This window comes from Labeo rohita, chromosome 24 (assembly GCF_022985175.1).
Source record: "Labeo rohita strain BAU-BD-2019 chromosome 24, IGBB_LRoh.1.0, whole genome shotgun sequence".
NCBI lineage: Eukaryota > Metazoa > Chordata > Actinopteri > Cypriniformes > Cyprinidae > Labeo > Labeo rohita.
In genome coordinates, this window is record NC_066892.1 from 29,015,942 (window position 1) to 29,042,393 (window position 26,452).

General features: G+C 32.4%; 1 protein-coding gene and 1 long non-coding RNA gene across 3 annotated transcripts in view; both read right to left on the minus strand.

The window, feature by feature from the left end:
* LOC127155406 (E3 ubiquitin-protein ligase HECW1) overlaps positions 1 to 26,452 on the minus strand; it is an 80,008-nt gene that overhangs the window by 32,557 nt on the left and 20,999 nt on the right. For both annotated transcript variants that reach the window (XM_051097579.1, XM_051097580.1), the window contains 2 exons: positions 17,293 to 17,368; positions 8,742 to 8,911 (listed from right to left, as the gene is read on the minus strand). In XM_051097579.1, coding sequence (XP_050953536.1) covers positions 8,742 to 8,911; positions 17,293 to 17,368 — 246 coding nt within the window. The remainder of the gene's footprint in view (positions 1 to 8,741; positions 8,912 to 17,292; positions 17,369 to 26,452) is intronic.
* Positions 13,296 to 15,269, minus strand: LOC127155409 (uncharacterized). Its single transcript, XR_007825594.1, has 3 exons — positions 14,722 to 15,269; positions 13,703 to 13,751; positions 13,296 to 13,460 (listed from the first exon to the last, which is right to left on the minus strand). It is a non-coding gene; the product is annotated as an uncharacterized LOC127155409 (long non-coding RNA).

Below are 26,452 nucleotides of genomic sequence, written 5' to 3' on the forward strand. Positions count from 1 at the left end.
CAGAGGAGAACTGCTGCTCAAATGCATTTCATTTCAATGCTTAGGAGTTGCATGTTTATGTGCCAAATGTTGGTGCAGCAGACATTAATACTTTTATTCATCAAGTATGCATTAAATCAATCAAATGTCACAGGAAAGAGTTCTACTTCAAATAAATGCTACTCAAATAAATGAACTTTCTATTCATCTGTGAATCCTGAAAAATAAAATGTATGATAGTTTCCACAAAATAATATTGTGCAGCACAACTGTTTTCAACATTGCTAATAATCAGAAATGTTTGTTGAGCAGCAAATCAGCATATTAGAATGATTTCTAATGGATCATGTGACACTGGAGTAATGATGCTGAAAATTCAGCTTTGATCACAGAAATAAATTACAGTTTAACAGATATTCACATAGAAAACAGCTGTTTTAAATTAAAATAATATTTCACAACATTACTGATGGACTCTAATTTTAAAAGCCTTGTTGTTTGATATAAATCGTTAAAATTAAAACCTAGTGAGTGATTATTAGCTTTCAAAGTGTTTGTGATTCAGAAAGACACTGTCAGCTGTCTGACCATTAGTGGAGAGGACAAAAAATGGCTTTGGACATAAGAGCAAACACCAGAGATATCCACAAAAGCCATTAGATCTGTCCTCCAGCCAGCACAGATTTCACATTCTCTGTCAGTGGAAAGACTTCTTTATATCAGCATCAGGAAAAGATCTGGGTCAGCGCTAGCCAAATATTATGATCTGGGCAAACGGACAAACAGATTGATTCATACTAACATATTTCCACTCATCAAGAGCCGAACGTCTGCCAAGAGCTGCAGTTATTAATCACATCTGGACAGATTGTGTGATGTATTGCATATTCATGATGTTTGCAATGATTTTGTTGGCAGTATGAGATTAAGCAACATCATCAATATGTTCAATCGGTTCAGTGTTTCATTGCCTGTTTTTACCTTGCTTATACTGGTTGCTCATCTCTGATTCACTGTAGCCAGGTTTCCATCCAAGGATTTTTTTGCTGAAAAAATATTTAGCGCTTCAAAATTTTGACAGATATAGTTGATGGAAATGCCAGTTATCGATAAAATTTCTCATCTCTATATCGATAATGTTGCAAAAATGTGTTCGGAAACACTTTTTGTCGAGAAAAGGGGTTTTAACGCAAATAAATGTGCTGTCACATGACAGAATTATACCCTATAGGCAGCATCCTTGTTCGTGGTGTTGCTCACGTTAAAGCGCTATTTCTCTGTAGTTCAAAAGCGCATGAAATAGTATTCATATTATTAAATTGTATCTAAAATTATTTTATACATGGTAAGAGAAAGACAAGTTAACTCTCAGATATACATATCTTAATTTGATGTTCCTTTAGTACGTTGCAAGTTCAAATTTATTCATTTATTCAAAAAATTTTACATTAATTCGTTTTGGCTTGTTAGATTATATTTTCATTCTTGTTTTGTTTTCAGTTCTGTTATACCATTAAATTTAAAGGATTTGTTGTGGGGTGAGGGGAAGTATAATAGCATGGTTTTTCAATATGTTTGGCTGACTGTATTTTATCATGACGATGAACAGACTGCGCTGTCGAGACAGTAATGATTAACTGCTCGCAGAGTCGCCGGCATTCAAAACTATTTTAAATATTTCTTTTATTTGTGTACATTTACAATAAAAAACAAAACGTTGTGCTTTTGTAAAATAAAGGAAACAAACAGGATGCCGCTTTCTCAAGAGTGCATCACATAAATCAATTTCAAAAATCTAATTCTGCATATAGGCTGCTACTTGTTGCTCAGTTTTTTTTTTCTTTTGTTTTGTTAATTTATTAATTATTTATACACTGCCCTCCAAAAGTTTGGAAACACCCCTTGCAAAGTGTGGTTTTGACATTATCATTGAAGACCCGCAATCATAATTTTCATTTTGATGACATAATAATGGTAATATATACATGTCAAAGTCAGACATGTGGTTTAAACTTGGCCCAGGTTTTTAAAGGATTTTTGGGTCAGCACACCTTAATAGTTTCAACAATTGATTGCCAATTAAGTTTAGAATACAATGAATTTAGGCCCAGATTATGCAGAGCTGTAATAGCTGTATAAACTGTTTATTTAATAAAATATGTTTTCGTAGTTTGTGTTGTTCCTTATCAATGCAAAAGTATCACAAATTAAAAGTGAATCCCTGGAAAACAAATGTAGGTATTTTTAATGGGTCATTGACACGTAACTTAACTTTAATTTAACAGTCTTGTTGGTTAACGATTAATAAGGGCTTAACGACTGTTGGTTGTCGGTTAGGAGAAATAAAATAACCGAAATGAACATATATTTCCAATACAGTCAACTGAAATGTAATCAGAAAAATAATAATAATACAGCTGCACATGTTTAGGAATATTGCTTGATGCTCAAGTATGTAAATAGTATATAGGTTTAACTAAAGTACAAAAAACTCATTACACTCATAACTTCATATAATATAAATAGCATATTAAAGCAGAAAAAAGTTTTGTTTCAAATGGATGAAGGACAGGCTAATAGCCTATGTAATTTGTGCAATAGGTGAAATTATGAATGGAAACAGCTCAAGGACAACTTTTGTTGCAATACACCAAAACTTATATGACAATTACTTTTCTTTTTAGGGATGACATCATTACGCACACCATTTTATTGGTAAAAAGCCAGTTGGATGGAAACAGGCTTGAGACAGCAAATTTTACAAAGTTTTTTTATGCATACACTGTAAAAAACAATTTGTTGAGTCAAATTAAAATAATTTGTAACCTGGCTGCCTTAAAATTTTACGTTCATTCAACTCAAAAAAAAGTTTATTCAACTTGAAATGTTAAATTATACTAAGTGACAACTTAGATATTTGAGTTGAATCAACTTCAAATTTTAAGGCAGCTGGGTTACTTACCCATTTGTTAAGTTTAGCAAACACAAATATCTAAGTTGTTACTTAGTACAACTTAACATTTCAAGTTGAATAAACTTTTTTTAGTTGACTGAACTTAAAATTTTAAGGCAGCAGGGTAACAAATTATTTTAAACTGACTCAACAAATTGTGTTTTTTATTTTTTACAGTGTATTCTCTTTGTTGATAACAAACCATAGCAAAAATCTGGATGGAAACCTGCCGCTTCACAGTATCTTAGTCATTCACACAGTTGAGAAAAAACTACACAGATTATCTGCGATGAATACAAGTGATTTTTTTTTTTTGGATCCTGATGTCAGACGTTAACCAGCATGAGTTTAGACGTATTAACAATGCAGACTGCGACTGTTAAAAATGAGTCAATGTGAAATGTTCACCTGAGAGCAAAGGAGATGTGACTGTGCTGATATGTAATGTTTAATACATTATGCAGAGAATGAGTGTGATGAAACACAAGGCAACAGCAAAAAACGGAGCAGTGCCCTTCAGTCGTGTCACAGTAAGCCTGCTTTCTGCTGCTAAACACCGGGACAGACAAACATCAGCGTCTGAACACTGGAGGATCGTAAAGCTGAGAGATTTCTCAGATTTTTATCGATTAATTCAAATGTAATGTCTTGCCACATTTTTTACAGATTTCTAGCCATATCACAGAAAATGAATTACAAGTTCCTTGAAAGGAAGAGGAAATGGGTCATTTTATAATTAGAGGGACACTTAGAATCTGACAATGTTAAAGAAAAGAGTTTTCCTTTTTCCCCAAACAGCCAAACATGACCTTACATAGCTGCTTTGAAACGATCTATATTGTATAAAGTGCTATATAAATAAAGGTGATCTGTAGGAATATGTGCATAAAATAGCATCTGTGTTTGCTACTGTCCACCATGTTACCTTTACTGGGTAACACAGTTGACAGGTAACTTAGTTGACGTTTTTAGTGTTTTGGGCCTATACTCAACACGGAAGCCTAGAACTACTGAGCATATGGTATGTTTAGAAATATATTTTCATAAACAAAACAGAAGTTTTAGTTAAATTGTCTTGTTAAAATTTGCAGCAATAATATTTGTGTGACATTGTTGACAGTCAGTTTATCCAGTCTTGACACAGGTTTGCTAGTTTAACCAATATTAGGGGAAAGAGAGAGAACAGAACTTCTAGTGTTTCATCCATGTGCTTCTAGAGGAAATATCATCATACTGTGCAAATTATGTGAGAATGGGACAAACCATTCTTTTCCTTGGGGGGGTTTCTAGTGGGTAGCTTAGCTGACTTAGTCTAGTGGGTGACTAAGTTATATCACAGTAAACACTTATTATTTTTAAAGCGCACACCCAAATGTCTTAATAATAACCTAAAGGCAAAACTATGAAATTAATTTATATTTGAGGTCATTTTCATGCTTAAATGCAGAGTACAATGAGAAATATTACAAAATTGGACAGGTTGTATGTGACATAAACATGATTTTTGAACAAAAAATAAGGCTTTTTCAACATATAGTAGTATGATTGGGAAAAATATAATTGTGTACTAGAAAAATAAGCATTGGGGCTTTATATTGATGGAAATATATTAAAATTACACTGCATGGACATAAGATGTACCCACAATTATAGAATGACCCAAATACAATTTATGGCTTTTCCATTAGCTGCTGCATCACGTGTTTGTGCTCGTATCACGTTTCTGCGCATTCCGCATTACATTCGGTGTGGTTATTCTTCACAACCTGTTTTCCAGGGAAATGAAGAAGCTAAATGAATAAAACATATGCACTCACTGAGATTAAAACATCAATACCAACAAACAAACTACATTCAAAACAATGTCAGAATCAATGGAATATTCTATGCACGTTCTGAGACTCGTGCAGTAAACAGGCAGCAAGGCACTGTGGGAAACACAGCAGGTCACGTTTCATCTCGCAGACATTAAATGGTGCCATTAACCCCCAAAGGGCCGCTGGTGAAAACCTTCTGTGGCTCACGTTTGCTCTCTACTGGATTCCAGCCAGTTCAGCCAAGCGTGTGAAGAGAAATGAGCCCATATTTCACCCGCTGACTTACTGTCGACTGCCTGAGTATTTCACCCGCGCTACAGACTGAGACCAGCTATCTGAAACCAACAGCAGAAGAAAAGGAAACCCAATCCAACTGAAATGAGGTATGGTGTGGCAGCACAAGCCTTCTGAGTCAGAAGAATTGGTTCGGCACAGAATATTAGCACACATAAGTAATTTGTGTATAATGTAAGTAATTCTTATTTTAACCTATTCCTATTTTAAAACATAAATATATATTCCCCCCCAAACCTATTGATAACTTTCAAATTTAAAACCTCCACAAAGCAAAATTATATTCCTTTATTAACAAAAATAAATAAAATAAAATAAAACTCAAAGAATGCAAATGCAAAAACAACAATAAATACATTTGTTGCATCACAGGAAAAAAAACTATTGTGGGAAGAAATTAACTACAAAAGTATGTATCAACTTTTCTCCTATATTTATTTTGCTGCTTTTGCTTGCTCAGAGAATGAACACAAAAATAAAAACTAATGTGAAAAAATAAACAAATGTATACAAAATCAAAAGATCATTGGACAGGTGATGCTTTAAAGGAGAAGTCCACTTCCAGAACAACAATTTACAGATAATGTACTCACCCCCTTGTCATCCAAGATGTTCATGTCTTTCTTTCTTCAGTTGTAAAGAAATTATGTTTTTTGAGGAAAACATTTCAGGATTTTTCTCCATATAATGGACTGATATGGTGCCCCGATTTTGAACTTCCAAAATGCAGTTTAAATGCAGCTTCAAACAATCACGAATGCGGTTGTAAATGATCCCAGCCGAGGAAGAAGGGTGTTATCTAGCGAAACAATCGCTTATTTTCATTTAAAAAAATACAATTTATATACTTTTTAATGTCAAACACTCGTCTTGTCTTACTCTGAACTCTGTGTATTCTGGCTCAAGACAGTTAGTGTATGTCGAAAAACTCCAATCGTATTTTCTCCCTCAACTTCAAAAATCATTTCAAAATCATCCAGAAGTACAGACACAGTGTTTGCAAAGTGAACATGAAAAGATCAAACACCCTTAACAAAAAAGGTAAAACAGCGATATAGGACGATTTTGAAGTTGAGGGAGAAAATAGAGAGAAGATAAACTGCATTTTGGAAGTTCAAAATCAGGGCACCATATCAGTCCATTATATGGAGAAAAATGCAGAAATGTTTCCCTCAAAAAACAATTCTTTACGACTGAAGAAAGACATGAACATCTTGGATGACAAGGGGGTGACTACATTATCTGTAAATTGTTGTTCTGGAAGTGGACTTCTCCTTTAACAAAATGCAAACTTGTAAGTGTTTGAGTCATGCATGTATGAAGATTTCATTTACAGTTCCTTTTTAGTCTGCATACTACTGAATATGATTAATTAACGCTACGGACAGATGAGTAGCTGTTGTTGGGAGTCTCTGAGGGAGGTGAGGCTGACAGGCTTGTGTTCAGGTTTATTAGGACAGTTGCGGTCAAGAGTGAATGAGCTGCAGTGAAGACGCTCAGGAGACTGAACCGTACGGATTAACAGCCTGTCACAGCACGTGTGTGTGTGTGTGTGTGTGCTGAAGCCGTCCATAAGACATTGCAAGAACAGATCCAGTTCTTTTCAGTGGGTTTCTCAGTGAGAGAGTGATGCCACAGCTTCAGTTTGTTAAAGAGACAGTTCACCCCAAACATGAAATTCTGTGTTTTCTTCACCCTTATGTTGTTTCAAACATGTTTGAGTTTCTTTCTTCTTTTGAAAAGAAGGAGAAAAAAAAGAAGCATTTGAAGAATTTTGGGAACCAAACAGCTGACGGAGGGATCATACAAAATGCATGTTGGTTTTAATTATTATTTTTTTATTTCACTTAAAAGACATTTACATATAGTTCATAAAAGAAAATGATGAATTTATGAAAATGACCCTGTTCAAAAGTTTACATACGCTTGACTCTTAATACTGTGTTGTTTCCTGAATGATCCACAGCTGTGTTTATTTTGTTTAGTGATAGTTGTTCATGAGTCCCTTGTTTGTCCTGAACAGTTAAACTGTCTGCTGTTCTTCTTCTTGAAAAATCATTCAAGTACCACAAATTCTTCGTTTTTTTTTTTTTTTTTTTTTTTTAGCATTTCTGTGTATTTGAACCCTTTCCAACAATTACTGTGTGATTCTGAGATCCATCTTTTCACACTGAGGACAACTGAGGGACTCATATGCGACTATTACAGAAGGTTCAAACACTCACTGATGCTCCAGAGGGAAAAACCATGCATTAAGAGACAGGGGGTGAAAACTTTTGAACAAAATGTAGATGTGTACATTTTTTTTTATTTTGCCTAAATATCATACTTTATTTTCATTTAGTACTGCCCTTCAGAAGCTACAGAAGATATTTACATGTTTCCCAGAAGACAAAATCAGTTAAATTTACCCTGATCTACAAATTCCAAAAGTTTTCACCCCCGGCTCTTAATGCATTGTGTTTCCTTCTGGAGCATCAATGAGTGTTTGAACCTTCTGTAATAGTTGCATATGAGTCCCTCAGTTGTCCTCAGTGTGAAACGATGGATCTCAAACCACAGAATTTGTGGGACCTGAAGGATTTTTACGAAGAACAGCAGGCAGTTTAACTGTTCAGGACAAACAAGGGACTCATGAACAACTATCACTAAACAAACAAAAACAGCTGTGGATCATTCAGGAACAACACAGTATTAAGAATCAAGTGTATGTAAACTTTTGAACAGGGTCATTTTTTTGGAAAAATATCTTATTCAGGTCACTACTAGACAAAAAATAACATGCATTTTGTACGATCCCTCTTATTTTGGTAAAATAATTAACATTTTGCAGATTCTCCAAGGTGTATATAAACTTTTGACCTCAACTGTATTTTTTCCCTACTATAGAAGTCAATGGCTACCATCAACTATTTGGTTCCAAACATTCTTCAGATTATCTCATATTGTGTTTAACAGGAAAAAATAAACTCACACAGGTTTCGAAAAGACATGAGGGTGAATAAACATTGACAGAATTTTCATTTTGGGTAAAATATCACTTTAATATCATAGTAAACATACAGTCATTGTGGGATTTATGTATTTAATTTTTAGACTTGAGATTGAACCTGTTTCCAGTGCAGGTTAAAATGATTGATTATGATTATATCTTTAGTTATAATGGTTATAATCCAACATCCTTGGACTACACTTATCTGAGTGATTAAATCCTGATTAAAACTCTGTGATATCCATGAATCTTGTAAATATTTGTCATACTATCAGATATTAAAAGCTTCACTGCATTGATTGTAGAGGTGATGCCAGCTCTGTTTGTGCGGTTACGTTTCTCCCGAATGTGTTGTAAACAGAAGCCGGGATAAAATACCTTGCGGTTTGGGTCTGAATCAAAACTTCAAGTCATAAAGTTATCAGAGAGCTTCATTCCCATATGCTTTTGTTTGGCAGAAGCGGCATCAGAGTCAAAGCTGCAGCACCTGAGGGAATCTGCTTTCATGTTCCTCTCAAAGCTGGATTCGAGCACAATCAAACACAGACTCGCCGCGCCGCGCTCTTCAGGAAGAAAGATGTGAATGTCACAATGACAGCTCCACACTCAAGCACTAAGGTGATTTTTGAAATGTCACTATGACTTTAGATGATCAACATGAGTGTCAGTATCAAACATGAGTGATGGAGGTTGAGGTTGAGCTCACCTCTCTCTTCCAGATGGGGTTGACCGTGTTGCAGATGATTCCTGACCGTTTCTCCTGACCGTGGTGAGGAAGCGCGGGGAAGATGCTGTGCTTTCCGGGCTGGATGGCTATTTTCAGATACGGGTCGGGATTGAAGAACATTCCCTTCTTCAGACCCACTGCCTGAATGTCTGAAATAGAGCACAGCAAAGGAAGAGTTTATGATGAAACGACAATAGAGCTATTAACAAAAATATGATTAAAATGATCATATCTAATTATTATAATTAGCAAATTAAATATCATGTTATTTATGGGAGTATGTGTGAATTAATTAATTACATAAAATGAATTATATTAATATAGCCTGATTATATGTAGCCTGAATTATTACTACAGATTAGGAAAAATATTGAAAAATAAAAATGAATTTGTATCATTTATTATTTAATATTATTTATTTATTTAAACTTTATTAATTATGAATTAAATAAAACATGTCTTTACTACTACTACTATAATAATAATAATAATAATAATAATAATAATAATATTATTATTATTATTATTATATATTTTTTTAATAATTCAGGCTGCCTTCCAGTAATTCTGTATTATTACATAATATTTTAAAATAAAAATTAATATAAGCATCTCCATGTATATATTTAATTTAATTTAATATTATTTATTTATTTATTATGAATTAAATTTGTATAATAATTTAATTTAATAATCATTTAGATTTTATGGTGAAACAACAACACCACACAAACATATTATGTAATATATAACATAATAAATTATAAAGATAAATATTTTTGTTGTTTAATAATATTATTTAATATATATATATATATATATATATATATATAAATAAAATTTTTATGTGTGTGTGTAAATTAATTGTAAATTAATATGCAATAATTAATTGTATAAAATGTTACTAAAAATATAAAAAAATATTAAAAATTAATTATATAAAATTAATTACATTAATGTAGCCTGATTATGTGTAGCCTGAGTTTTACTACAGATTTGTAAAAAATACTTTTCTGTATAATTCTGTATTATTCTGCATTATTACAGATTATTTTAAAATAATAATATTTGTATATGCTTATGTTTATATTTAATTTAATAATATGCATTTATTTATTTATTTAATTCATTATGAATTCAATTTAAAATGTCTTTACTACTGCTACTACTACTATAATAATAATTCTATTGTAATAATTCAGGCTGCCTTCCAGTACATACACAGAAAGTCCCCGTTTACTCCAACCCTGTTAATATTCAACTGCATATCTTCTCGTTTTCCTGTTTCTTGATGTCCTTGTAATATTAAAACATAATTCTCAAAGAAACAGGGAAATAGAGAGGCTTAAAGGCTAAAGCCGTAAAGTCTGAGTCTGGGAATAAGAAGAGAAAAGCAGGAACTCTCCGGATCCCACCGGAGCTCATTATCTCCTCCAGTATCCAGACGGCAGACAGAGACGGGCTCGGATGGGACGTATTATTGCGCTGTCATAATCTACTGACGATGAGCTTAATGCGTTTTTAACACTGTAGATGGAGCATCTGAGTGTGTGATGCCATTTACAGCCACGGGACCTCTCATATTCACTCGGATTCACTGAAATGATTGCACGTTTATTTTTAAGACCTACTTCATCACGATCTTATGCTTAAAATGACTTTCACTGATGTTACCCAATGGGTTTCTATCAGGTTTCTTCTGCCAAGCTAATAGAACAAGAGGATGTTTGCTTGCTTTCAGGTTTTCGCAGGTCATCTGTCCACAGGACATCACTTTAGGCTAAAAGGAATCGTGTTTTCCATCTCCCGAGGGGTTTTCTGCTCACAGAGGAGATTCACTGGCAGCTGGAGCTTCCAGAAAGCTGCTAATGTGCATGTATTTGTAGCAGCATGTTCAGACAGACCTTCAGCTCACAGCAGGAGATGGAGCGTTATGAATAAAATATACAGCGCTGAGGGAGTCCTGAAGAGCTCAGACAATAGTTCGGCCAGCACAACTTCATATAATTGAGAAGAAAAGGAGGAGATATAAGGATGAAAGATTATATTTATAATTTTAGAGTGAATTATTTCAATTGTTTGGGTTATGATATTGGATTCATACTGTTAATGATAATACACAAACCCTGCTGTATATTTCAAAGCCGTTCTCAATGAATATTTGCAAATAGAACCAAAAGCCTTGTTATTTCTGCAGGTTGCATTGAAACGGCTGAACTCCATAGCGAGCGTGAGACACCAGAGGATTCATGGGAAATTGTTACTTAGTGCGATGTAGAAACACAACAGAAAAAGGTTATAAAGATTTAATGAAGCCTAGAGACTGCAGTGAGAAAGGCTGTGAAGATGGAAACGTCTTGAGATGCCTCTCTGAACCAAAAAATGCTCTCTTGAGGATCCAAAATATTGCCATACAACTGATTTTTTGAAAAATTGAACAAACTTATTAAAGGAAGTTCTTCTGCTCACCAAGGCTGCAATTATTTGATCAAAAATACTGCAAAAATTGTTAAAAATTATTATAATTTCAAACAGCTGTTTTCTATGTGAATCCATTTTTAAATGTAATTTATTTCTGTAATCAAATCTGTATTTTCAGCATCAGAAATCAGAAATCATTCTAATGTGCTGATTTGCTGCTCAGCAAACATTTCTGATGATTAGCAGTTATGAAAACAGTTGTGCTGCACAATATTTTTGTGGAAACTGTCATACATTTTATTTTCCAGCACTCTAAAAACTTTTACTATGATCTACTCAATTTTTTTGGTGAAACATTTTTACACTGAAAAATATTAAGTAAATTTAAAAGTTGTGAAATCATTGAAATATACTTTAAGAATCAAGTAAATGTAACTAAAAAAATTAAGTAGATTCAACTAATTCGATTAATTAATCTTTTAAATAAAATTGAGTAAATATAATTAAAATCTTTATGCAATGCAATAGTAATTCAATAGTAAATCCGAAACAAAAAAATTGAGTAGATTTAATTTATATTTTGTATATACAAATATCCTATATTTACTTTTTTTTTTTTTACTTATATATTTTTAATTGTATTTACCATTGTACTTTACAATAAATATAACAAAATTAAATGACAAACAAAACACAGTATTTTAATTACACTTTTATTTGCCATATTTGACCATAACTGCAATTCAACCATACTTTGCAAATGACAACTTGTTACATAAATTTTAGCCACTGAACTGTGGACACTTACAAACATACAAAATTCATCAAAAATAACATTTAAAATAATAGGCATTAACCGTTGCTTACCAAATTAGACCAAAGATAAAAACATGTCATTAAAGGGTTAGTTCAGAAAAAAATAAAATTCTGTCATTAATTACTTACCCTCATGTTGTTCCAAACCCGTAAGACCTCTGGTTCATCATCAGAACACATATATATTTCTGATGAATTCCAAGAGCTTTCTGATCCTCCATAGACAGCAAAGGTCCTACCCATATCAAGTCACAGAAATGTAGTAAGGACATTATTAAAATAGTCCATGTGACATCAGTGGTTCAACCGTAATTATATGAAGCTACGGGAATACTTTTTGTGCGCAAAGAAAAGTAAAATAACTTTATTTAACTATAATTGAACCACTGATGTCAAATTGACCATTTTATTGATGTCTTTACTGCATTTCTGGGCCTTGAACTTTTCATTTCCCTTGCTGTCTATCGAGGGCCAGAGAGATCTTGAATTCAATCAAAAATCTCTTTATTTGTGTTCTGAATATGAATAAAGGTCTTAGTGGTTTGGAACAACATGAGGGTGAGTAATTAATGATATAATTTTCATTTTTGGGTGAACTATCTCTTTAACTATAGTTTAACCTGGTATACTTTGCAAATGACAACATGTTAAATAAATTGAAATTTTAGCCACTGAACTGTGGATATGCAGACTTGCAAAGAAAAAAAAATCATCAAAAATTACTTGACCTTACAAAAATTAAAAGGCCTGAGGCTGAGTACAATTAAACCTGACATTAAAAACAACAACACCAAACCAAAATGCATTTTTACAATTATACAACACGTGGACAATGGAAAATAATAATATATATAAAATAAGTTATTTTTTTCGTTATTGAACCTTTGTTGATAGTTTCAGCAGATCTAACTCCAGAAAAAGGTTTCAAAAGACCTCCAAAGTATATTTAAAGGGTTAGTTCATCCAAAAATGAATATTAGCCCATGATTTACTCACCCTCATGGCATCTTAGGTGTATATGACTTTCTACTTTTAGACAAATCCAATCGGAATTATATTAAACATTGTCTTGGCTCTTCCAAGCTCTGTAATGGCATTGGGTGGGTTGTAGTGTTCAACAGTCCAAACAAAAATCAGATAAAGTGCATCCATCCATGATAAAAAGTGCCTCACATAAGCCCAATGCCATTATAAAGCTTGGAAGAGCCAGAACAAATTTTAATATAACTCAGATTGGATTTGTTAGAAAGAAGAAAGTCATATACACCTAGGATGCTTTGAGGGTGAGTATCATGGGCTAATATTCATTTTTGGATGAACTAACCCTTTAAAGTTCTTGGGGTATCACAGGTCCAAGGCACATGTCAATCCCACAAGATAGGAGCAGGCTCTGCAAAGATCACGGAGTTGGTTGAGGACAGCTAATTCCTCTTGAACATCAATAGGTGGATCAGCAACATCCTGAAGACACACATATAAAGAATAGCAGGTTAGAGCTAATATTACATAAAATAGATAAAGATAAAATACATAAAATAATTTATTAATCAATTATTATTTTGACCTAACCCTTTTCTTTATCTAAAGGCTGAAACATGAGGTTTTTATGAAACCTTATTAAGATTTTTTTTTTTTAACATTTCATATATGCTGAAACATTATATTTTCACATATACTGAAATATTATAGTAAACTGCTCTTACCTCCTGCCTTGTGTTGTTATTTAGATGTTTTTGGACGATGATGTCAATGCTGTAAAACAAATGTTTTGACCATGAGATTCATAGATTTACACTTCAAATTAATAACAGTAGGGTAGTGGTTGACTGCCCCTTTAAAAATTAGCCAGTGTTACTGAAAAAAAAAAAAAAAAAAAAAAAAAAAAAAAAACAACATTAATACATTAACCATATCTCTTATCCATGATATTTGTAGTAAAACTGTCCAATACAAATAGTAATCAAGCTGCCAAAAACATGGTTAACTTAATACATTTTACTACAATAAAACCATGGTTGATTTTGCGCGATAATTTCTTCACTACGTTATGCCTCTGCCATTTGACTGATTCCGGGTGATGTTTCGGTGCTTTAGTACAAATGTGAGCAGGGGCTCCTGGAAAACTTTGCACCGAGTTTACAGTTGTAATTACGAGTTATACAAAGAGACGTTACGTTAGCTTTTCACACACAGTAATGTTGTAGTTTTTGGCTATTCCGACATGGTGTGAGAACTCACCCAGAGTGACGGCCGATAAAAAAAGGTTTATTTCAACCGGCCACTGATGCTGCAGCGCACCGGGATTTGTCCCATTACACCAGTTACAATTGCTGGACTACAGATAGACTAGTTTAGTCGCTGTTTTCTGCAATTATTCACACGTATATGCGCATCACACAAGTGAATAACAATGACGAAACCAACTCGGCGGTTAACGTTAAACAGTAATACGGCCACTCCCCCTCATACACGGGCAGGCTATGCTGCTTTAAAATAGGACATTTTACATACATTTCAAATTGGTGAGCTGTATTAACCGTATTTTAGCTGAATATTTGGTGGTTTGAAAAAACACTACAAAGCCACAGTGATTCTAGAAAAGCTTGCGTTGTTAACGTTACCACAGAACAGCATGGCTGCAACAGCATTGTAAAATTACACCGAACGTGTTGCGTGCCCGAAAACACAGCCAATATTTCATTAACTGTTAATACTGACTTACCTGCATTTTTAAAGGAGTCTTAAGGTGGTTTAAGCCTCAGCTTTCTTGTGACCGGCAAGCAGATTTCCCGTTGTTGACCGCGGTCGTTGTGTCCACGTGATCACGATAGCCGCGAAACTTACTCAATTTCTTAAGTCGATGCAAAATACAAAGGAAATTGATAGAAAATAAGCAGTAATTTCTGTTTATAAAACTGACAAGTTTAATTGCAACTTTCTCAAATATTTTCATTTAAATGTACCAAAAACATTAAGGACATGTGAACAATATAATTTGTTAGCGAAATGCTTAATTTTTTTATTAAAACATACTTAAGCAGAACAAGTAAATTAGAGATAAAATAAACTGTGGGATTTTTACTTATTAATTTTGGTAAGCCCAAATCAAATAATCTCTTTAATGATACTCAGAGATTTTATTAAGTTAATACAAGTTTTTATTTTTGTGATATTTACAAAGCCACAGAATTATTTTTTACAGTGAGGATTCACGTATGAATAAATTCGAAAGAACAGCATTTCACCGCCTTGGAACGATAAGGTTCTGTCTGCATTCTGAGCAGTTTTGAGATACTGAGCTTCAAAAGTTTTTGCATTCCATGTAACAAAAATGTGACCATGGACCACAAAACCTATCAATAAATAAGCTTTCCATTGATGTATTGTTTGTTAGGATAGGACAATATTTGGTTGAGATACAACTGGAATCTGAGGGTGCCAAAAAATCTAAATATCGAGAAAATCACCTTTAAAGAAGTTCTTAGCAATGCATATTATTAATCAAAAATTAAGTTTTGATATATTTACGGTAGGAAATGTACAAAATATTTTCATGAAACATGATCTTTACTTAATATCCTAATGATTTTTGGCATAAAAGAAAAATCGTTAAATTTGACCCATACAACGTATTTTTACTATAAACATACCCGTGCAACATAAGACTGGTTTTGTTGTCCAGGGTCACAAATGATACTGAACAAGTCTCTTTCATACATTAAAATGACAGAGACGCTAAATGTATTTTAAAAGCATAATATCAAAATCCTCTCAAAATTGTAAATGAGGATTTTGGGAACAGGTCAAATGCAGACAGAAACGTCTAATTCTAAAAAGACATTTTCCGCTTGGAATCATAAGGTTCTGTCTTGCAAAACATTAATCTAAGCAACAATTTTCAAGAAATACAGTTTACTGATTTTTTAAAAACATAAAATTAGTGTTGTAACAATGTGTCGACATGTATAAGAAAGGTAAATTTAGTGCTTCCTGTCACATTTATTTCATATTTGAGGGCAAAATGTTCAAGTTAAGCATAAAAGGCTGTGCTAAATATTTTGTCCAGTGCAGATGTTAATTTTAGGTAGGAATATGACGGGTAATTAAACACATTATTGTAGAAACTGTTCAAGAAGCTACTGTAATACATCTGACCAGGACTGTATTCCACAGAAAGTGTGACTGGTAGATTTGCTTTCTCTAGAAATCAGATTGTCTGAGACAACCTGCTAACTTTTATTGTTGTAATTAAGACCCCATTAACTGGATTGTTGACTATTTGGCTTTAAGGCTTAATATTGTAACATTTAAGACATTTTAAGACTGCAAGAAAACAGACAGTGCTTACGTTGTTTAAGAAAGATTAACAGTCATTACATATTCGTCTCTTTAGCGCCACGGACCAAAGCTACATCTAACATGGATGGATCTGCTGCAATAGCGTAAAATATCCTGATATTTTAATAACAATTAGAAAAGAATAAAATAAAGCAGGGAGGGTTTAATTTGAGCATTAAACATACTGTTTTCAGTGACTTCAAAAACATTTTTATATTCACAACATCCACCATCAAATGACACTAATATTTCACTGTATACAGTAACTGCTCTGCAGTAAAGCCATTCAATCCAGTTGCAGATGATAATATTTAGTTTTATGCATACGATAATTATAAATGAAAATCACACCATCATCATGTCAAACAGTGCCACTTTGAGGAAAAATGGTGAATTGCACATATTGAGTCATCAGACATTTAAGTATTGCTGTGCAGAAATAATATACTTACACTATTAAGCAGCCTACCTCAGGTCGCTAGCGACACTATACACCCTTAATAAACAGTGAAAAATGTTTCACTGACTATATGTATTAAAAATATTTTACAAATAAAATATTTCACATTTAATCTTTCCTGCTGTTACAGAGCAGTCCAGCAACATGACAGAGAAAGTTGATCCTGATTGGTCCTCTTGTGTGCTTTCAAAGTGCTGATTGGCTCACACATACAACCTTACAGAACCAAGAGAGCCTAGAGAGATTGTTGTTTTCTAAATAAAAAGTCCTAAAAAGGTGGCGATTTATTTGAACTAGAAATCTTTTGTAACATTATAAATGTCTTTACTGTCACTTTTGACCCTTTACTTTGAATGTGTTTATGTATTTGTACACTACTACATATTCCTATACTTCATCACTAACATTACTAATGTATTTGCCACAATATCATTATAGATGCTCTTTTTTAAGATAGATAGATAGATGATAGATAAAATGTCAGCACTGACTCACCTGACAGAGAGAAGCTGATGAGTCTCCTGCTGCCCAGACTCTGAGGAAGCTCCTGACTGATGACAGGCTTCAGCGCCTTTCAGAGAGAATGACAGAAATCAGCTGATCACATGACTCAAGGACAGGAACAGGAAGAAAGTCTACACAGGCCACGCCCCATTTTTTCTTTCTTTCCTCTTCTGTTTCTTATTTCAGCCGCGTCTGGCCTGATATACTGTGCTTAAAGCCCATTACAGACGCCCGGCTCATGGCACCAATCAATAGCGCGCATTCATTAGGACCGCATTGATTCAGCAGCCAGGAAGAGGAAGGGAAGGAGGAGAGGCAGAGACTCGTGGGACGGCACTTCTCAGAAGAGGAAAAACTCAAGCTGTACGGCTGATAGGGAACACTGGCTCCAGGGTTATTACTGTAAACTACAGCTAACACTAAAATAAGTCACTTAAATGGAAGAAAATTGAAGAAAACACTTGTAAACTGAAGAAAACTGCAAGATAAAAGTTCAAATGGAACAAAACACAAAACCCATTAAGAAAGAAAAGGGGGGGAAAAATATAATCATCCATCTTCAGATGACAGAAGAATTATTAATTAACTTGTGTCTGTGTGCAGTAAAAAATCCCACCTGCAGATGGCAACACGTGTGTTAATGCAGGTAATAAAATAAAATAAAATAAAATAAAATAAAATAAAATAAAATAAAATTAAATTAAATTAAATTAAATTAAATTAAAAGGTTGCCTTGGCATTTCAGTGAAAAAACTTGACAAACTAAAATTAATAACTGGAAACCAATAAAAATATCTAAAATAGTGAACTATTCCTTTAAAAACACTATTTGAGATAGTAAAATGACACTGGGGCTCAGCATTTTTATCACAGACTGAAACTATTAAAATCATTAATTACAACTACAGTTATAATCATTTTTGTTCACTGAAATATTAAAAAATAATAAAAAAATAAATCATCAATAAATACTGATACTACTGGTGAACAGGGAAAATAATAAAATAAAATAAAATAAAAATATCAGAACACTGAAATGTTGTCTTAGCAACTGAAATAAGTTTAATGCACTAACATTACTAACAGGACATCAATAAAAACTAAAACTGAATTAAAAGTAGCCGTGAAATAAAAATAAATCAGTCCTTAACAATAATATTAAAAACAAAACTAATAAAAATGCTTTGCAAAATTAAATTAGGAAGGATGCTGAAAATATAAAAATAAAAGCTCATTAAAAATATTATTACTGTTATAATATTCTATAAATAATACTAAAACAACACTGCTGGGGCCTTTAAAGTGGAGCCCCAAACAAACGTGGGTAAAGTAAAACAGACCCAAACAAACCCAAAGCAAACTAATAATAACCCAAACTGGCAACTTCTGCAGCAGACGCCCTCAGGCTTCATGATTTTGTGTCTAGTCTGTTTAGTTCTTTAGAAATCCAACAGTCCATTCATTAATGAGACGAGGAGGATTGTTTTTATGCCAAAGACTTTCGCCTCTTTTCAACAGGACGACGTGCACAGAATCACAGTCAAAGGGATTTACAGCAAAACAAACACATTTTGTGCAGAAGCGCCTCTCAACACTTCATTTCAGTCAGTCTGCTATAAACTCCTACTTTCCAGTCTTTGTAACGTACGTACACACGCAGACCTTCCAGAAAACTGCCTACAAATGAGTCCAAACATCCTCCAGAGTGTAATGAGACAAACAGAGGCAGAAAGAAAAGCAGAGCAGGTGTTTGGATCCGTTCGCACCCAAATGAGATGCAAATCCCGTCCTCCTGAGCGCCGCCGCTGGCCTGAACACATCTTTACCCAGATTACTCAGATTAAACGGATCTGCCGGAGACTCTGCTGCTCTTCTGCGGGACTCTGGCACCGACCGCACGCCACCGTCCCGACGAGCCACCGCGGGATCCAGACCGGGTTATTGCACAAAAGGTGGAGGATTGAACCGCAAATCCTACTTCAGCCTGTCGGATCAATCTGTTTGTTAGAGTCTCATGGTGATGCTGTTTGTATTTATAGTCATTATTTCATTTTGATTTTATGAAGAAAATGTTCTACGGGGGGTGCCAGGACATCTCTGTGGTTGCTAGGGTGTTTTTGGTGGTCCAAAAGAGACCTGTCTATGACAGTCAGGTCTTCAGATGTGTGTTTATTTATGTTTATCTGTGTGTAATCTCCAGAGGATACCAATGAGAAAAATGTATGACTTTATGGTCACTATGGATTTATGTCATTAAAACATGCCACTAAATACCACAGAGCCAAATAAAATGAAATAAAATAAAATAAAATAAAATACATGCATGCATACATGAACATAAACCAGAAAAACGTTTGTTTTTTTTTCCCCTTTATGACTCAAAAAGTACAATAAAATGAAAATAGCTTTAGTTTTTAATGCTTGGTGTATTATAAAACTTGCATTAAACATGATATTTCCACTAGATTTTATTTAAAATAAAATAAAACAAACACATACATGCATACATACATACATACATGAACATAAACCAGAAAAACAATTTTTTTTAATGACTCAAAAAGTACAATGAAATAAAAATGGCAACAGATTAATTTTAGCATTAGTTTTTAATGCATGGTATATTATAAAACTTGCATTAAACATGACTTTCCATTAGATAGCACTAGACTGCAGATTAAGTTTTGCGGCCCTAAAATAAAAAATAATATAAATATAAATAAATAAAATAAAATAAAATAAAATAAAATAAAATAAAATAAAATAAAATAAAATAAAAAAAACACAAATTCAAAAGTATGTTCAAATGTTTTTAGATGTACTACAGTAGTGCCTTCACTGTATAAAGTGGTAGAGCCATTTTTTTTTTTTTTTTTTTTTGTCTGGTTTGAATTCCTGATTTTTTTTATTTCTTTTTTTATTTATTTATTGTTATTATTTTTATCTAAATTGTATGTGTTTAGCAATGTTAAATAATAATTTTTGACTTAATAAAACCACTTAATGTAGATGTTATCATTATTAGGTAATATACCAACACAAAATCAATTCTGCATATTTAGAGCTCTATAATTTACACAATGCAGAAAACGTGGACAGAATCGTGGAATCCAGTCATAAAAATGGAATTTACTGTATAACTAGTGTGGACTGGTGTCTGTGAATATTAAGCCACAAAAATACTATTTAAATGTGAATCCTGCATGTCCTGCGTGTCTGTGTGAATGAATGGCACAGATGTGCAGTTTTGTTTACTACACATATTTAACATGTTTTCAGCATTTGCCACCTCAATATACAGTATGAGCACAGCAACGTATGAACATAATCTCTAGAACTGCTCTGAGAATAACTTCAAGGAGCATTTGACCATTTATTTTGAGAAAAAATATCATCATATCTTATACAAACAGAAACTGAAAGGTCTTCACAGAAACCCGTCAAAATAAAAAATTGGTTTAACTTGAAGAAATTATGACAGAAATGTATTACTCAATGTAATAACTGTACTAGTACTAATAGGAAAATTATTATTAAAACATTATTTTGAGGAGTATTTACCAGAGAAATGACTTACCAGAATTTATTTAACAAAAAAAGTAAATACACAACACACTATTTCTGAAAATAATTAAATAAATAAATAAAATAATAAATATAATTTAATTAATTAGAGATGCTTGATGACTCAAATGTATAGAAAATGGAATCCAGACACTTAATGGATAACACAGAATTTGGTAATAATAAAACTTTTTGGAAAAAAGTTAAAAATTTGTTAAAAATTAAATTTTTGTTAAACATATAATTAATTGTTGTTAAATTGTGTACGTTTCATGTTATTTAGATGTGCTTTTTGATTAATATTTTTTGATTTACCCATTAAAATAGAGTCTTGAAAATTAAAACAGAAAAAAAAAATGCAGAAAAATTTAAACAGGAAAAAAAAAGATTTTTGGGAAAAAGTAAAATGGATTTCATAGGACTGTAGATATCATACGGCGTGATGTGTGCTACATCAACACAATCTAATAAAAGCTATGTAATTTGTAGAAACTGAGCTAATATGAATTCATCAGTCCCAGTGTGAGAGGAGCAAACTGCATCATGATGCTGCACAGTCATCAAAACACATGAACACGCTGACAGCAGACTGATTACTGCATGTGTGTGTGTGTGTGTGTTGCACGCGAGAGTTACACTGAAGATATAAGCAACCACTGAACAGAAAACAGCTGAGAGCGAGAGAGAGAGAGAGAGAGAGAGAGAGAGTCTGCCGAATGCTGAAGGAATGCTAATGTGTGTGTGAGGCGTGAGAGGAGAGCAGTGGGACAGTGAGTCAGCGTTGAAAAACACATTTACGGCTGATTTATAACATAAGAGCCGCACCGACATTTATAACGATGTGCGAGGCTTCTGGTTTCATGCACTTTCATAGTTATTTAAGCTGCTTGATGTTACAAACCGGGATTTCTTGTATTATTTTATGTATTTTATGTATTGTTGTAAAAATAAACACACTGGTTTTCAGTGCCATTAGTTTTACCAGTCTTCGTGATTCTTCTAGTTATTTATAATAAATCAGAAGTCTTGTACATTTACAGAAAATACCTGAAACATTTCACCCTCAAATTGATTTTGAGAGGCATTGTTTACATTTGTGAGGGCAATTTTTATAATAACCTTATTATTATAAAAAACATACGTTGTCTTTAATGTCAAATACATACCCAGCTATTAAAAAATGTGGTAATTTACCCAATTGCTAAATTAATAAATATATTAAACTGTTGTCAATAAAACAACAGACTGTTCAAATTGTGTCTAAATTATACATGTAAAAAAAAGTTCATGTGGCATTATTGTAGATTATTTCTCTGTATATTGTAATAATGATTATTAATATCAATATCAATACTAAATGTTTTGGTTTTGTTTTGAGCATGTCACATTCTGGCTTCATGGACAAACATGTCAGTCCATGACGTCAGCCTAGTCTAGCACAACTTATGCAAAAATAGCCAGTATAATCACTGAAGATACAAAATGAATCTTTAATTTACATTGTATCTGATCATCGTCTGTGATGAGGGAATTGTCAGCGCTGACTAATCTAAGATCCTCTGATTGGCCGATGCATTCCTAAGTTCAACAGAAACTCATTTGATTGGTTATAAGGCTTAGCGCAATCTAAATGTAATTCCGCAAATTGGGACTTTTCATTTATTTTCACATTTTTATTTTAATCTTGACAGCCATTAATATGTTGTTTAATTGTGCACAGGCATTTTTGCCCCTTTGTCTTTCATTTATTGGGAATTTTTGTATATTTTGGTGGTATTTTTGCTACAAGCAGCGGTTCATTTCCAATACTTCTAATACATACTACATACTAGCTGTGCAAACACACAACTAAACAGGACAAATCACATCTTAGTATTATCAAGTAAACTTTGAACTTCTTAAAACATCCTCAATGTATGTTTTGCCTAATGTTGCACAAAATATTGAGCAATCATTAAATGTTTGTAAGTATTTTACTGCCATATTGTGATGATTTTAATATGGCTGTTCTTTGGTCATTAAGCTTCCTAAAGGCTGCGTCACAAGACTAGTTCAGACTAGTTGAAAGACTTCTTTCAAAAGAGTTAGCTAGTTCAATTCTCTTCACTGAATCAGTTCAAACTCTCTGTTTCAGTGAATCAAAGTGAATCAAAAATGATTCAATGATTTGGTTGTGCCAACACTCATATCCAATACATTAACATATATTTAAAATTCTTCCACTTCTACAGAAAAATAAAATAAAATAAAATAAAATAAAATAAAAATTGTCTGCAGTGGTTGCCAGAATATTTATGTGAAATGTAAACACATAAAATTTGTCAATTTTTTTTTCGCCCCCAGTGTTTTACTTTTGCTTGAATTATTTTATATAAGGCATATAACATTTTCATATAAGGCAGCTAAAAAAATCACTTCCACAACAGCTCTTAAAAAACAAAGGCAAATACTTCATCGAAAAACATGCCCACCAAAGCTATTTTTATTCAGGCTCCCAAATGAGTTCTTTTCACTCGACTCGCACATATTGCATTACTCTGAAATTACACCGTATGCACAAAACAAACTATTTAGAAGGCGCTCGACCATCCATCACGTCTGTCTGAACTATACGCTGTTCTCTGTTCTCATCCAAACAAAAACTCAGAGCTCTCTTTCATCTGCATCAGTCTGACGTGACAGCTTCCACCTGGCCAGCGGAGGAACGGCGTCGTTCTGCTGACTACGTCCACAAAGTCATTTGATACTAAAGGACAAAGTGAACAATAGCGCAGAAATCTGCGCCCGTCCCGCTCCAGCTCCGGAGACCCGATGACGAGCGACCAAACGCAGAGAAGACGTCCTGACTCGAAAAGGTCTCTCTCGGACTGTTAAAAGGTCAGTGAGCCGATAACCTTCAGAATCGTAAAGCTACACGCCTGCGCTGCTCCCAAACTCCACGAAATCCCAGCAGAGTCTGTCTGGATGACAAGTTAAGGGATGCTGGGGCCGTGAAATCACACAGACTACAGCTGGACTATAAAACATCATGTCACAGAGCAAAAACATGAAATGTTTACAATGGCTTTAGTCCTCCATCCTTAAAATATTCATGTACTTTTTCAAACACAATGTCCATTTTGAGATTCTCTCAGTTATTGCTGTACATTCTACAGCAACTTACAGTGAACTTACATAATAATTTAAAAAATGCACTGTTTACCAATGTCAGGGAAGATGCATTACAATGTTGCATTACTTCCTAAAAAGTAACTTATTACTTAATTACTTTTTAAATGGAAAGTAATGTGTTACGTTACTTTTGCGTTACTTTTTCTCATCTGGCCTGGGCTTGTTTGTTTTCACTATAAAAAAGTTATATTTTTGGCAAAGGTCCGTCCATTTCCTCAGGCTTCTCAGACTTCATAAAGAATAGAATGTAGGAGAATAAAATAGAAAAAATAAAAAATAAAATAACACAAATGTTATGTTTATCAGATGCCATTTTTGCTTATTAGTATGGTTACATTGGATCATTGAAGGCCAGCAGCAAACACACTGGTTTTGTATTTTAAAAATACAAATAATTGACAAGTAATGCGTTACTTTACTAATTACTTAAAAAAGTACTCTGATTAATGCATTACCTTCAACACTGCTGTTTACTATGTACTCTGTATTTGGTATATATTAATTTATAGAAAATATCCATCCTGTAACATATTAACATAATCCACTGGAAGTAACAATAACTTTAACTTGAGTTTTTTGTATTTATTTTAGTGATTTTTTTAATGCCGTGTCAGCAGCAGCAAAATCTTAAAAAATAAATAAATAAATAAATAAATAAGCAAATTTAAAAAAAAAATTATATTTATAATAATAATAATAATAAATATAATTTTAATAGAGTGGTTTAAAATGTTAAATAAATGAAATTGCTAAATATTTAACTTACTGTTAAATGTCTAAAAAAACTTTTACAAACTTTTGCTAATATACACTAATATTCTTTTAATCTTTAAACCTGAAATGTTAAAAGTACAATAAAATAAAATAAAATAAACAAACAAACCCCAATTTATTTCATATTTGAGACTGAGTTTATTTTGAGGATCAGGGCCCAGTTACACTATAATTAAGTAATTATTAAGTAATTATAATTAATTATATATATATATATATATATATATATATTTGGTATATATGAATTTATAGAAAATATCCATCTATTATCCATGTAATATATTAAAATAATCCATTGGAAGTAATAATAATTTTATTTTGAGATTATTTGTATTTATTTTAATGCTTTTTAATGCCATGTCAGCAGCAGCAAAACTTTTAAAATAGCAATAAATAAATAAATAAATAAACATTAATAATAATAATAATAATAATAATAATAAAACAGTATAATTTTCATAGAGTGGTTAAAATAAATTAAATTACTAAAATCTTAACTTACTGTTAAATACCGAAAAAAAAAAACATAACTAACTTTTGCTAATATACAACACTAATATTATTTTAATCTTTAAACCTGAAATGTTAAAAATAAAGTAAAATAAAAAAAATAAATTAAATTAAATTTAAATAAATAAACAACAACAACAACAACAACAACAACAAAAAAACATTTTAGTTCATATTTAAGACATTTATTTTGAGAATCAGGGCCCAGTTACACTGGAAATAAAATGCAAAAATAAAAAATACATTCCACTGGAAGTGATAACTTTATTTTGAGTTTATTTGTATTTATTTTAGCACTTTTTAATGTCATGTCAGGAGCAGAAAAACCTTAAAAATAGCAAAAAATAAAAATAAATTAATGAAACAATAAATAATAATAATAATAATAATAATAATATGTGTAATATTTATAATAATAATAATAATAATAATAATTTTAATAGAGTGGTTAAACAAAAATAATAAATTAAATTGCTATTTTTTTTACTTACTGTTGTATCTAACAAGCATAAATAACTTTTGCAAACTTTTGCTAATCTACAATATTAATATTCTTTTAATCTTTAAACCTGAAATGTTAAAAATAAAATAAAATAAAATAAACCCCATTTTATTTCATATTTGAGACATTTATTTTGAGGATCAGGGCCCAGTTACATTGAAAAAAAAGTAGTAAGTAGTTTATCATTTATTACTATAATTAATAAGTAATTAAATTTAATTACTATAATTAATAAGTAATTTTCACTCAAAAATTTCACACTTAACTACAAAGACAAGTAACACACTGAGTTAAATGTGACATTTTGAAGTCTAAAATAGTATTTCCAGTGCAAAATGTACTAAAATAATCTTTGTTTTAATTACAATAAACCCTTTAACTCATAGAAAGCTGCAATATTACTTTGTATGATCAGTAAGAATTATCCGCAGAAGTCTGCAGGTGTGTTAAGAGCTCTAAATTGGAGTGCTGACCAATTAAAAGCATTCAAGGATAAAACTGCTGAATATATGCACATATGCAGAAACGAGGCAAAAATGAAAGTCAAGTAAACAGCTCGACTGCAGCGGCCAGAAATCTCACTTGCAAACGTCTCAAGTGTTTCCAGCAATGTCAAGCAGAACATTTACA